At 37.7% G+C, this 14,846-nt stretch overlaps 1 protein-coding gene and 1 long non-coding RNA gene across 2 annotated transcripts in view; one reads left to right on the forward strand and one right to left on the reverse strand.

Annotated features, from left to right (window-relative positions):
* Window positions 1-14,846, forward strand: part of LOC139308740 (uncharacterized) — a 65,678-nt gene that overhangs the window by 40,898 nt on the left and 9,934 nt on the right. The gene's annotated exons all lie outside the window — the stretch shown is intronic.
* The window catches only part of MTR (5-methyltetrahydrofolate-homocysteine methyltransferase), an 81,342-nt gene that overhangs the window by 11,354 nt on the left and 55,142 nt on the right, over window positions 1-14,846 (reverse strand). Inside the window, exons 19-25 of the mRNA XM_070932541.1 lie at window positions 12,120-12,209; window positions 10,957-11,109; window positions 7,481-7,588; window positions 3,505-3,605; window positions 2,327-2,394; window positions 1,551-1,671; window positions 480-561 (exon numbers count right to left, since the gene is read on the reverse strand). Coding sequence (XP_070788642.1) covers window positions 480-561; window positions 1,551-1,671; window positions 2,327-2,394; window positions 3,505-3,605; window positions 7,481-7,588; window positions 10,957-11,109; window positions 12,120-12,209 — 723 coding nt within the window. The remainder of the gene's footprint in view (window positions 1-479; window positions 562-1,550; window positions 1,672-2,326; window positions 2,395-3,504; window positions 3,606-7,480; window positions 7,589-10,956; window positions 11,110-12,119; window positions 12,210-14,846) is intronic.

Genomic DNA, 14,846 nt, shown 5'->3' on the forward strand with positions numbered 1-14,846 from the left:
AAAATCTTTTAGGGTATTTGGAATAAGGTTTCTGTACGAATGAAAAACTGTTGAATGACAAACTGTTGAATGACCAAAATGAAAAGCAAGTTATCCAAATAAGCCAGCTGAAGCAAATAAGAGTAAAATACTATAGAAATGGAAAGAAATTGAGATCACTCCTCACAGGATTTTCTATGCGTAAAGGTTGTTGCACAGTAATCAGAGTCCATCAGGTTAAAATCCAACAATATTTTAGCAACCTATGTCTAGGAGAAAAAAGACAGAGATCTGAAACTAGGGTAGTTACTACGCATGTTCATTTGGACTATCGCTTCATGAGAGTATTTACTTATTACAGATTTAGGGAATTACAATTTTCAGAATTACCAATTAACATAGCCAAGACGGCTGACAGTTATAATCTTAATACTTCTGGGATGCACCAGATTAGAGCAGTCTGGTATAAATCTTCAGATAGAAATCTTATCACAACTTACAACCACCACACTTTTGGAGGCATCCAGGACATGAATGACAGGAGCACTATACCGTGGAGCAATTTTTACAGCTGTATGAGTTCTGTAATAACATAAAAGGAAACCTAAGAAAACAATAACCATATGAAGAAACAATAAAAAACATCTTAATGTACAAATATAATTATATTCTGATAGGAAATCTGTAACTCCTTGGCAAATTCAACTTCTCCTTTAAGGAAATGACAGCCAACTTGCACATCACAAAGAGTCAGAGAAATAAATCCATTATATATATATATGACTGCAAAATCCTTTTATTTTCAACAAGTTCTAACATAATATGGAAACTAATCAATATCTAGGCGGCTATATTTCTCAAATAAATACTGCCTGCCTGAGCACCATCTTAGGTGTCTTCCAATTTTACAATTCTCTGAATCTCCCAGATTCTCTTCTCAAACGCCCCAGAATGCCAGTTTTACATATTTTAAAAACTATGATTTCATTTTCAGTGTTGCAAAGGTAATTCTCACTACACAATCGTTCAAATTTACATCACACATCTCATAACAAAATCAGATACTTAATGATCGACTGCTGTTAAAACAGCCATCTATAACTAGAAGAAGTAGTTTGAAATAATTCTTATATTTTAGGTTTTCACATCCCATTACATTTTTTATCTTCAATCTATGACGTATTACAATTCTCCTGGGACCTTTGCATGAAAATTTAATTAATGCAAACCACGTATGGCTTGATTCTCAATGTTGCAAAACTAAGTTCATTTTTGCTAAACCAAATGTGTACTTGTACAAAAAATAAATCAGTTTTATACATCTCTTTTTCAGTGAGGAAATCAATAACTTCTTTGAAACTTAAATTAGGATTCAGGCACTTGATTTTTAGATTTGGTACATTTAAAATGGTATAAAAATGGTATAAATAAACATATCTAATAAATATTGATTAAAATAATCTAAAAGGAATATAAAACAGTTAATTTTGGAAATCATATTTTTTTTACATAAGCAATTCTATGTATTTAGGTCAACATCCTCTGCCCATAGCAAAAAAAACCTAACTTACTTTGAAGTAGTTGCTCCTCCAATCAGCAAAGGGATCCTTATTTCTAGTCTTTCCATTTCTTTGGCAACAAATATCATCTCATCCAAAGATGGAGTGATAAGACCAGACAAGCCAATTATATCTAATTTAAATATAAATAGTCAAATATTTCCAACATTTTCTCTATGATTTCAGAATCTATGTTAAACTTTGAGGTAAAATGCCATTCAGTTGTTAAAATGAAGCCATGGATCTGATTTAGAACTTTCTCCTAACTTTCTGCAACTAGAGTTATCACCCTGGATATTCAACTTGTGTGAAATAGGTAGGATTAGAATTTCTAAATATCTCAAACATCTGTGGTGAATACAACACTGTCATCTTTTCAACACCGGATAATTATAATTTTATTCTTCCAGTCATTTTAAAAATGAAAAAATATTTGAATACTTTTGAATAACATAGAACCTATCCTTAAATAAATAAATCTGAATTCTATAAACTGGCTATATTTTTACATAGTAAAGTAAATCATTGCACTGAAGTTGAGCCAAAATATCCACAACCGCCAATGGACTACTTAATATCAAATCAAAATTTTATCCATTTTTCTGACAAATCCTAATGTATTTTAAGGATTATGTTTTCAAGAAGAAAGATTGTACCAGTTATCACCTTAGTTTACTCTTAATGATTTTAGTGAGAACTAGCATTTGAAGATGCACATTTTCACATGATGTAAATATATTCTTGAAACTCCACAAAACTGGATAAATACAAATCAAAGTTGTGAGTACCTGCTTTGTTTTCAAGAGCAGCTTTAAGTATCTTGTCACATGGCGTCATAACTCCCAAATCAATAACTCTGGGGAAGGAAATGGCAGTTTGTTAATCAATTTGTACATATGCTCAATTAATCCATGTCTGTTAATAGTCCACAAAAAAAATCAATCATCCTGTGAGGAAGCTCAAGAGAACAACATTTGGCTTGTAATCTTCCCTTATACCTGAGCCTTCTTATACAATAACTGCCCCATTCTTAGTTATTACCGCACTTGCTTGAGTTACACTTTCTATCAAGTCCAGTGACTTCTTACTTACCAATAAAGGAAAATATTTGTAGCTCAGGTTGAAATTTCTTATTTAAGAAGAACAGATAATTGAGAAATGAACTTCTTGGGCAGTATGCTAACAAGCATTTCAAGATAGCTTGCCATATTGCAAATCCTGAGGACTTTGACTTATGAATTGGCTACCCAATGTCCAAACAAAAATTCCCAGATTAAAAATCTATCTGAATATGCTCAGTTAGGCAGAAATTGAACAGTTTCAAGTTCAATCATGTATTTGATCAAGTTTCTGCAGAGCTTTTATGCTACCCTATACACTTTCATAATTTATCCCAAAGAGTTCTTGAGACTAAGTTTCAAATACTTGAGGCCAAAATCTTCTGCCTTTGTGGCAATGGAACAGTTAACTGGCCCATGTTTTTATTACAGTACACAGTATTTTGTAGAGATTCATGCAAGTTTAATATATTTACAAAGAAAAAATATATGTCTGCCTAACTCACTCACAATGACTTGGGTTGGCTTACAGAAATAAAACCCAAAATACAAAACCCAACAAATCCTCACTGCCCCCCCTCCCCAATAGCAACAATCAGGACAAACCACTCCATATCACCCTGGGATACTCAGGTCTCCTGTATACTATATCAGCCTTTACTAAATCTTTTCCTGTGTGAACAGATAAATTTTATATATATACCACCTGGTTTTTAGACTTGATACTTTTTAAATGATATAAATAAACATATATAATAAATATTGATTAGAACAATCTAAAGTGCCCTCAGAAAGCTAGCACTTTAGCCAAATTATTAAATGTCCCACTTGCAGGAGATATTTCTAGCCTGCCAACTAATTACAGTACAGGGAAGTGTGTGCAAGATCAAAAGGTCGAGTCTCATTACCTGAAATTATTGCAGCCCAGAACTACTCCTACAATGTTCTTGCCGATATCGTGGACATCACCTTTCACAGTAGCTAACACAATAGTGCCTTGATAAGGATCCTGCAAAAGTTACGCCATTTTCAGAATTTATGTAGATTTCATTTCTGAACAATTCCTATCATATGAATGATTGCCTTATTGCAACATCGGTATGATGTAATGGTTAAAAGGGAAAGCTTGGAGAACTAAGTGGACCTGGATATTTGAAAGAGCAGGTACTGACCCTTACAGAAGCAGAAGAATTGCTTCTGAAATGAAAAGAGTACAATTGCGACGAAAAGGTGAGCACAACAATTAGCCTAGGTAGAGAGGATTATAGTCCCACCTCCTTTGACTATGACAGTAAGGAGGACTCTCCTCCTTCCAAATAGTAATCCTTTCTCTTCCTCTCCATTACCAAAAGCTAAGGAAATGAGTCTTCCACCTCAAAGGCAGCCTGTTTTCTAATGATGTCCTTGGCCCTAGCTTGCAGGACTGGGCACCACGGAACGTTTGGACAGGTTCTCTCCCTTGTCCACAGTGAATGAAGACCAAAAGTGAGAGGAGGAGTGTCTGTGAAACTGACTTGGAACAGAAGTAAAGAAAAGGAATAAGTGAATGATTGATTACAGACAACTGATTTCAAATTATCTGTACATGGCATGGTATTTATTTGAGCTGGGCTACGAAGTTTGGGTGAGAAATAATCTTTCTTAGTGTGATTAAAAATAAAAATAGGAATATTTCTGCTATTTTAAGACCCTATCTTTTCTTTCAACTCTTGGATATAATGAATATCAATCTACATTTGGTTATGGCATCCATGTTCTTACTATCATGCTGCCACAACCATCATTTTGTAAATATATTGTCCATAGAAACAAAAAACGGGGGAATTCTTGGTTAGTAGTTAGAGAAGATGTAGACAAACTGTATGCCACTTAATTTGGTTTATGACTGTGACTCCCACCATTTCAATCACAATACATGATAAAGACTGTAAAATTATAATGCAAACCATCATAAGAATAGCAGATTGTCAACTCCAGACTGATTAGACCTGAAAACTTTGGACTGAAATGCTCACCAACCATAATGTGTCATCTTAGGTTTGTCTTTATGTCTTAACCTAATTGTCCTTGATTAAGACAGAAATGAGAACTAAGAGCATCATTTTTTTGTTATTAGTTGCGAAGTCATGTCCGACCCATCGCGACCCCATAGACAACGTTCCTCCAGGCCTTCCTGTCCTCTACCATCCTCTGGAGTCCATTTAAGTTCACGCCTACTGCTTCAGTGACTCCATCCAGTCACCTCATTCTCTGTCGTCCCATTCTACTTTTGCCCTCAATCTTTCCCAACATTAGGCTCTTGATGAACATATCTTTTCTTTTATGTACACTGACAGCGTATGCACCAAGACAAATTCCTTGTGTGTCCAATCACACTTGGCCAATAAAGAATTCTATTCTATTCTATTCTATTCTATTCTATTCTATTCTATTCTATTCTATTCTATTCTATTCTATTCTATTCTATTCTATATTAATTTTTAAAACCAGAAGCATTTCATTTATCTATACATGATAGTGGCGTATCCATGGTTTTAAATTTGTTTCTTCTTATTCATGAAAAACAATAAGTGCTGGGCAGACAGTTTTAAAAAAGAAACAGAGGCACACATATAAATCTTTGCTTCTTTTAGCATACCATATTTTGCTAATATTGGCATGTTTTTCTCAAATGGAGCCCTTGCGTTCAAACAGGTAGGAATTCTGGGGGGAGATTCATGAAAAAAGTCACCATGTCTGTATAACTATGGCTCTTTAAGGCTGTACCCTCCCCCCCCATATTTATCTTGATTACAGCATAGTTCATTTTCCAAACAAACAGGTATGTAACCCAGAGGCATCCAGAGGGAGAAATCAAAAGCATACAGCAGGCATGCACAACCAGGCTCTCAAAGCTCTGCTCCTTTTAAATAGCTGTTGCATACATCACATAAACGTAAACATATTAAGACTTCAGTCCTGGCTGCCATCTTGAAGCTGTTATCTTCCCTTACAGATGCCTCTGCTGGCAACCTTAATACCCCTTGTTATTATCCATCATTAATGTAAACAAAAGCTTTGATGCCTGAGGGTTTCTTTGTTACTATAATGCTTAACTCTTTCTGTCTTCTTAAAATGTAACAGAATTTGGGGGAAATGAACATCCAGACTATGCCAAGGTTCAGCATAATTATGCATTACACTCATGAAAGCCTGCGTGACTGGCGCTGAAGGGCATGCTCATTTAATCAAGCCAGGAAAAAAACAGTCACAGTGGAATGGTCAAACAATAATCACAGGCCTAATTGCTAGGGGAATCCTAAAACTGATGGGAATGGGAAGAGGGAGGGAGGAATGGGCTAAGCTCAGACTAGGTTGCAATGTAGACCGGTGCATATATTTATTTTTAAGACATCTTCGGGATAAAAACAAGGTGATTTTTAACATTAAATGATTTGAAGCAGACTAATTGGGAACAGGACTAAATAGCCTTTCCTCTTCAGTCCTGGCACACAAGCCTACAGCAAAGCCATCCATTCTGAAAGATAATAACCAGTGCTCTATATTTGCTGTTCTTCTGGCACTGCAGCAAGTATTCTGAGAGGTAACTGCACTCATGAGAGCTTCTAAGCCAGGAGATATGCACCTCATTTTGAGATAGGACAGCAGCAAACATTCCAATGATAAAATTCATATTCGGAGGCCAGCAGATTCCCACACACACTAGAACAGCAGCATTTAGCATTTCCAAAAGACTGTAGCATATACCAACTATTAGCGAGTAATAATACAGGACTGGCCTAATTCCATACTGATTCAGAACACACTTCCCCCTTTTTAAATAAACATGTGGCTGCTAAATAAATACATCTTAAAGCGAGTAAGCTTCTTGATTGTTGTGTTTCTCACTCAGCATTTTGCTTTACCTCATTTTACTCCCTTCCCAAATGCCAAAGACAGCATAAAATTCACAATTTGTTCTTAAATCAACTCAGCCTTCGCAACAATTTGAACTACAAGAACAACTGCTGTTATTTCATTTTTTTCAAGCCTGTTAGGAACGAAAGAAATCTGCTACAGCACAAAGCATCAGGTTTCTTCCAGCCTCACGACTGCTTCCAATGAGCAACTATACATTAGCTTGACAGATGCTTCCTAAAACAAGAGGCTGCAGAGCATGGAAAGCCAAGGATTTTGTTTGCTCTGCCTTTGGAAGTAAACCAATCTGATTCACACCTCCCAGACTAATTTGCATTTCTCCAGAATCCATTTTTCAACTTCAAAACTGTATTGTGTCATACATCAAACCACAAAATGCTTTTAAAACAAGAACAGTGCAGATTTTAAAAAAAGAAAAATGCCAATAAAAATAATAAGATTGGCACGGACTTACTAATGCATTTAGTGACATCAATCCTAAAGGGTTTGATTAATCCCTGCTGGGACTCTCTAGTAACAACTAGCACCCCTTTGCTCCATAACTTTTTGCTCAAAAACAATATTTTGAAGTGAGGCTATATGAGATTGTAGGCAATCCCCAAAATTAGCTTGTAACGTGAAAAACACAGCTCAACAGAGAGAGGCAAAAACTGTTCTTGCTACTGTTAATTTTTTTTTTTTTTTTGTCTGTTGAACATTCATCCAATTAAGTACCAACTTTATGACTATGGATCCTTATGTAGAATACTACTGCTGTTTGTTTTATTGGCAACATATCAAATGGACAACTTTATGTTTTCCGATCAGCTGCCCATTTCTGTGACTGAGAGCTCATGTAAGAGGATCTATTTATTGCAGAAGTTGCTGCCATGACGTGCCATGAATTCCTGACCCACACAAAAATCTATAACACAACTGCAACGAAAATTAATTTAAGAGAATCAAGGATTGAAGCTGCAAACTCACATCTTCCTCCGTGCTACCAGACAACGCACGTAATTCTTCTCTTTCTTTCTCCATGAATGGGATAAGATGGCCCACCGCTTTCTTCATAACTCTAGCAGATTTAATCACCTGAATATTCAGATTCAGAAAAAGACCCATGAGTGTTCAAAAGTTTATTCAAGATTATAGCAACCAATGAATTAAACTGAAAGCAAATCATACCAGGCCCCCAAAACAGAAAATTACCAATAAATACCAACTAAGTAACCTAGTAACTTCTAAGCAACTCCTTTACCAGTTTCTCCATTTTCTGGCGTTTTAGAGAAATGCTTCCAATACATTACATTCATATAGAATAGAATACTTTATTTGGCCAAGTGTGATTAGACACACAAAGAATTTGTCTCTGATACAGAAGCTCTCAGTATACATGCAAAACAACAAGGTAATAATAATCACAACAATGACACCAATAATGGGGTAGTAGAGAAGATGAGAAGGATAATAATACTATTATAGCCATACAACATGGATAAGTATACTTAGATATAAGACAGTACTGTAAGGATTAGGTGTTCAGCAGAGAGGTGGCACAAGGGAAAAAATCTCCCTATGTCTAGTTGTTTTGGCATGTAATGCCCTATAGCGGCATCCCGAAGGGAGGAGTTGAAACAAATTATGTCCAAGATGTGAAGGGTCTGTAGTTATCTTCTCAGTCCTCCTTCTGACCCATGCAACATACCGGTCTTCTATGGAAGGAAGGCTGGTTGAAATTGGTTTTTCTGCAGTCATAACTATCCGTTGGAATCTGAACCTGTCCTCTTAGTTGCTGCACCAAACCATACAGATATGGAAGTACAAATGACAAACTCAATAATTCCTCTTTAAAGCTGTATCAGTAGCTCCTGGGGCAGTCTGAACTTCCTGAGTTGATGTAGGAAGAACATTCTTTGTTGTGCTTTTTTTAATGATGGTTCTAATGTTGAATGGTAGTGGTAGAATACAAGGATTCCTCCTAAAATCCACACTCATCTTTATAGTTTTAAGTGTGTTCAGCTCCAGATTGTTCCAGCTGCACCACAGGGCCAGTTGTTCAACCTCCAGTCTATATATGCCGATTCATCACCACCTCAAATGAGACCAATGACTGTTGTATTATCGGCAAACTTCACTACTTCAACACAAGGATCCTTAGAGATGCAGTCATTGGTATAGAGAGACAAGAGCAATGGAGAGAGCACACAGCCCTGAGGAGCACCTGTGCTAATTGTTGGGTGCTCGATGTGATTTTCCCTACTTTCATTTATTGCTTCCTCCCTGTCAAAAAACTAGTAATCCACTTATAAGTATGGACAAGCACAACTAACTGAATCAGTTTAGAGTTTCTGAAATGATGGTATTGAAAGCCAAACTGAAGTCAACAAGAAGAACCCATGCATAGGTCACTGGGGATTAAGATGTTGCAAGATATAGTGCAATACCATATTGACAGCATCATCCACCAATGTATTTGTTCGGTAGGCAAACTGCAAGGGATCTAACAGCAAATCCATGATGATTTTTAAGTGGGCCAACATTGGCATCTTAAAGCTCTTCATGCAGTTGCAAGAAAAAGTAAGTGAACCCCTTGGGATTACGTGGAGTTTTGCATGAATAAAGCTCTTCATACTGTAACTACAGATGTCAGAGTGACTGGTCTGAAGTCCTTCAGTTCCCTGATGGTTTCTTGGGGACTGGGATAATATTAAAGCATTTTGCCACTTCAGTCCAAGACTTCACTATTTTGACCACAGGTTTTGCGGTTTCAAGTTTCTATCTATAGGCGGGGATGAGATGAATCATATAATGATCAGAGAGACCCACAGAGACCCATAGCTGCTCTTGAGAGAGAGTGATAGGCACCTTTTAATGTACTTTAATATTTAATATATTTAACCTTTTAATATGGTGTCACAAATCCACCACAAACCTATTCCAGTGGATTTATTGTTACAGTGACTTGCTAGTCAAGCAAAGTATACTAACACTTGCAGTCCTCCAAGACTATCCATTGCCTGTCTAAATAAAGTGAGCCATGCTGCAGTTTCAGCCCACATCTGTAAAGCTATGCCTGCCTGCATCAAATGTGTATAAAATACTAATTTGGAGAAAGCCAAACATTAAACCTAACTATTAAAACTAAAAGCTAACACATGAAAAGAGACAGACAGATTGTGAACATATTGCCAATCAAATATGAACAAATAAAAAAGGAGACTAAACTAACCCATGGGGTAAAATGCTGTTTTATCTGCTGGCATACATCAGGATAGTAGAGGATATTTTCATTTTATGTCCAATAAGCCATTAACCCAAAAAGCCATCTTTATAACTAAATGTAAGAACAGCAATAATCACTAACGGCAATGAAAAGAAAGTAATACCCATTTTAAGGTACAGGGTATCTCTAGTATTAAGAGTACATGCTTTCATACATGAGGTCCAGAGGTGGGTTTCAGCAGGTTCTGATCAATTCTGGAGAACTAGTAGTGGAAATTTTGAGTAGTTCGGAGAACCAGTAGTAAAAATTCTGGCTGACCCTGCCCCCATCTATTCTCTGCCTCCCAAGTCCCAGCTGATTGGGAGGAAATGGGGATTTTGCAGTAACCTTCCCCAGAGTGGGGTGGGAATGGAGATTTTATAGTATCCTTCCCCTGCCACGCCCACAAAGCCATGCCATGCCCACAAAGCCACACCCACAGAACCAATAGTAAAAAATTTGGAAACCGACCACTGATGAGGTCCCATATTCAATCATCTCATCTTTACTATTAAAGGGCCATTTGTAGCAGGTGATGCCCAAACAGGTTGGGAGGGGGGACTATTCAGGATCAGCCACTGTTAGTACTAAAATTGGGGGGGGGGGAATCTGAGAGTTTATAAGCTAAATCTGATAGACTGCCACTAGGAGAAATCCTAGTAACATAGGCTAAGCAGGGTTGAATGTACTTTGTATTTGGATGGGAGACCATTAGAAATTTTAAGGGCTGTGGACTAACCATTGCATATTGTTACAAAGAAAGCTACATGAATGTAGCAAGGATTTCCAGTTCTTAATTGTGTTATTTATTCCCACTCCCAGTTCTCAATTAAAGGAAACTGGTATTTCAGTGGAAGGACTGTGAGCATCTTCACTTTTGATACTTCAACAAATTTCCTGGGGTCAGAATTCTTTCGCTGTACAAGAATATCTTTTCCATTACATTTAACTAATGAAACCTGGAATATGAAAATTTGTCTGTGCCTGTGTAAGCCACTACTGTCTCTAGAAAGTTGCTGCCGATGAGAGTAAACTGTACTGAGATAAAATGGACCAACTGTTTGGCTTGGTATAAGACAATCTCCTATATTCTACTACAACATCCTGAAGTGCTAAGAACCAAACATTGATCCTCCCTCAAGCCAAAAAAAGCACTGGTGTAATGTTTGTGATAGGCTATTGGAAACTTCTTCTTTACCTGAGGAAGAAACATTTTGCCAGCTCCAAAAAGATCACCAACTATTTTCATGCCATTCATCAGGGGCCCCTCAATTATATTCAGGGGTCTGGGATACCTCTCTTTGTTTTGTCTAGCTTCTTCTGTATCCTCAATCACATATTTCTCAATGCCCTGGGGAAAAAAACAACCATCCGTACATTAAAGTGGTATATATCTTCCCACAACAAGCATCATTTATCTATTGCATTTTACAAAATCAGGGCCCTCAAGAACAACCTCCAAAAAAGAAACTGTAGTAATTTAAGGGTGTTAAAATAGGCTAATTATACCAAGAGCCGGATTAAAAAATAAACCCACAGAATAATTAAAGTAAAAAAAAAACCAAGAGAAATAAAACATACTAATAATATCGATTAATGTTGAAAGCATAAGAGGCAATGTTTTCAACCTCTTTCAAAAATAATCCTGAAGGAGCCTGGCAAAGGGACAGAAGAAAAGCATTTACCAGCAGGAGCCCTCCTCATTATCTCACTTCCCAAAATTGTGTGTGGGTATTCTGAAAAGGATCTCTGAGTTAAGTTTTAAAATAGACAGGCTGTTCTTGAGGTATTCAAAATTACACTTCCTTTTTCATATTGGCAGCTTCTGATCTGCTAAGTGCAATTAACAGCAACTAGTTTCAAGCCAGCTGCAGCAAGAGTTGTTACAGCCTTGCCTCAGGTGAACCTCCATTTTTCATTACAAGGTGTTGATGCTTTGAAGGAGGTTCTGAATTGAAGCCTGTGAAGAAAGTTCACAATGTTTTTCAAGTCTGGCACCTTTAAGATGTGTGGATTTCCACTCCCAGAATTACCCAGCCAGGCAACATATTCAGAATTCTGGGAGTGGAGGTCCACCCATTTTAAGTTGCCAAACCTGAAGAACACTGTTCTAGATCTAAATTTGTAAGATGTGAATGGGCATTTATTTTTATTCAAGAAAAGTTCTGCCAATTGAGATCCCAAATGGACCATTGGAAGCGCACCGTATTTCTCAATTCATCAGGAACAAATCCTGGAAAAGCTGAACCCTGACAGCATAACAGATTTGGACAGAGTTGTCCAGCAACTTTTCTCTTTAGGATTAAACCTAGTCAAAGAGGCAATGGAACAAATTCTAGCTCATCAAACAGGTAAATTCACCTTAACAAGGCCATACTCCAGTCTTTCTTCTACAGATCCATTTCTCCATCCATCAGTTTGTACCACTTTTTTTCCTCCTTGAGCATGGGTCTGGAATGAGATTAAGAGAAGTTAAAATTAAAATATTTGCCCCACCACCAATAAATACAGTGGGGCAAAAAAGTATTTAGTCAGCCACCAATTGTGCAAGTTCTCCCACTTAAAAAGATGAGAGAGGCCTGTAATTGTCATCATAGGTAGACCTCAACTATGAGAGACAAAATGAGAAAACAAATCCAGACAATCACATTGTTTGATTTGGAAAGAATTTATTTGCAAATTATGGTGGAAAATAAGTATTTGGTCACCTACAAACAAGCAAGATTTCTGGCTCTCACAGACCTGTAACTTCTTCTTTAAGAGGCTCCTCTGTCCTCCACTCATTACCTGTATTAATGGCACCTGTTTGAACTTGTTATCAGTATAAAAGACACCTGTCCACAACCTCAAACAGTCACACTCCAAACTCCACTATGGTGAAGACCAAAGAGCTGTGGAAGGACACCAGAAACAAAATTGTAGACCTGCACCAGGCTGGGAAGACTGAATCTGCAATAGGCAAGCAGCTTGATGTGAAGAAATCAACTGTGGGAGCAATAATTAGAAAATGGAAGACATACAAGACCACTGATAATCTCCCTCGATCTGGGGCTCCACGCAAGATCTCACCCCGTGGGGTCAAAATGATCACAAAAACGGTGAGCAAAAATCCCAGAACCACACGGGGGTACCTAGTGAATGACCTGCAGAGAGCTGGGACCAACGTAACAAAGGCTACCATCAGTAACACACTACGCCGCCAGGGACTCAGATCCTGCAGTGCCAGACGTGTCCCCCTGCTTAAGCCAGAACATGTCCGGGCCCATCTGAAGTTTGCTAGAGAGCATTTGGATGATCCAGAAGAGGATTGGGAGAATGTCATATGGTCAGATGAAACCAAAGTAGAACTGTTTGATAGAAACACAACTCGTCGTGTTTGGAGGAGAGAGAATGCTGAGTTGCATCCAAAGAACACCATACCTACTGTGAAGCATGGGGGTGGCAACATCATGCTTTGGGGCTGTTTCTCTGCAAAGGGACCAGGACGACTGATCCGTGTACAGGAAAGAATGAATGGGGCCATGTATCGTGAGATTTTGAGTGCAAACCTCCTTCCATCAGCAAGGGCATTGAAGATGAAATGTGGCTGGGTCTTTCAGCATGACAATCCTAAACACACCGCCCAGGCAACGAAGGAGTGGCTTCGTAAGAAGCATTTCAAGGTCCTGGAGTGGCCTAGCCAGTCTCCAGATCTCAACCCCATAGAAAATCTTTGGAGGAAGTTGAAAGTCCGTGTTGCCCAGAGACAGCCCCAAAACATCACTGCTCTAGAGGAGATCTGCATGGAAGAATGGGCCAACATACCAGCAACAGTGTGTGCCAACCTTCTGAAGACTTACAGAAAACGTTTGACTTCTGTCATTGCCAACAAAGGATATATAACAAAGTATTGAGATGAACTTTTGATATTGACCAAATACTTATTTTCCACCATAATTTGCAAATAAATTCTTTCCAAATCAGACAATGTGATTGTCTGGATTTGTTTTTTCATTTTGTCTCTCATAGTTGAGGTCTACCTATGATGACAATTACAGGCCTCTCTTATCTTTTTAAGTGGGAGAACATGCACAATTGGTGGCTGACTAAATACTTTTTTGCCCCACTGTATATTGAAACTATCTTCCTATAAGTGGAAATTCTAACCTATTACTCCATGTGTAAGAGGTTTCTTTCCCAATCAGCCTTTTGTCTCAGAGCTTGAAAGGTCCTTCAGGCCAGTGGTTCTCAAACATGTTGGTCTTAGGACCCCTTCACATTCTTAAAAATGACTGAGGTTCCCAAAGAGCTTTGGTCTATGTGAGTTATATCTATTGATCTTTATTGCATGAGAAATTTTAAAATATTTGACTTCAGGGACCCCACGAAAGGATATTGGGGACCCCCAGAAGTTCCAGACCACACTTTGAGAATTGCTGTTTTAGGCCATTGAGGACACATAATTTTAATGGAATCCTGGATCAAAGAGGGATGGCCTTTTTCAGATTCTTTGTTCATTCCAAATTTCAGCTTCTGTCTACACTTCTATTAAACTGAAGTGTAGAGTCGGAGAAATAGGCAAGAGCTAGTAGAAAGCAAAGAGGGCTGAAACATTCCTCAACTCCTAGGAAACAAGATAGCATTCAGAAGTTACTATGTCACTATAGAGGCTCAATAATTGTTCTAGTTAGGTTTCCTGTTCTAGACACAAGAACAGTTTTTTCCCGAATGCCATCACTCTGCTAAACAAATAATTTCCTCAACACTGTCAAACTATTTACTAAGTCTGCATTACTATTAATCTTCTCATCGTTCCCACCACCCATCTCCTTCCACTTATGACTGTATGACTGTAATTTTGTTGCTTGTATCCTTACGATTTATATTGATATTGTTTCCTGATTGCTTATTTGTACCCTATGACTATCACTAAGTGTTGTACCGTATGATTCTTGATGAACGTATCTTTTCTTTTATATACACTGAGAGCATATGCACCAAGACAAATTCCTTGTGTGTCCAATCACACTTGGCCAATAAAAAATTCTATTCTATTCTATTCTATTCTATTCTATTCTATTCTATTCTATTCTATTCTATTCTATTCTT

This window comes from Pituophis catenifer, unplaced genomic scaffold (genome assembly GCF_029215685.1).
Source record: "Pituophis catenifer annectens isolate HBS135680 unplaced genomic scaffold, rPitCat1.0.hap2 SCAF_1, whole genome shotgun sequence".
NCBI lineage: Eukaryota > Metazoa > Chordata > Lepidosauria > Squamata > Colubridae > Pituophis > Pituophis catenifer.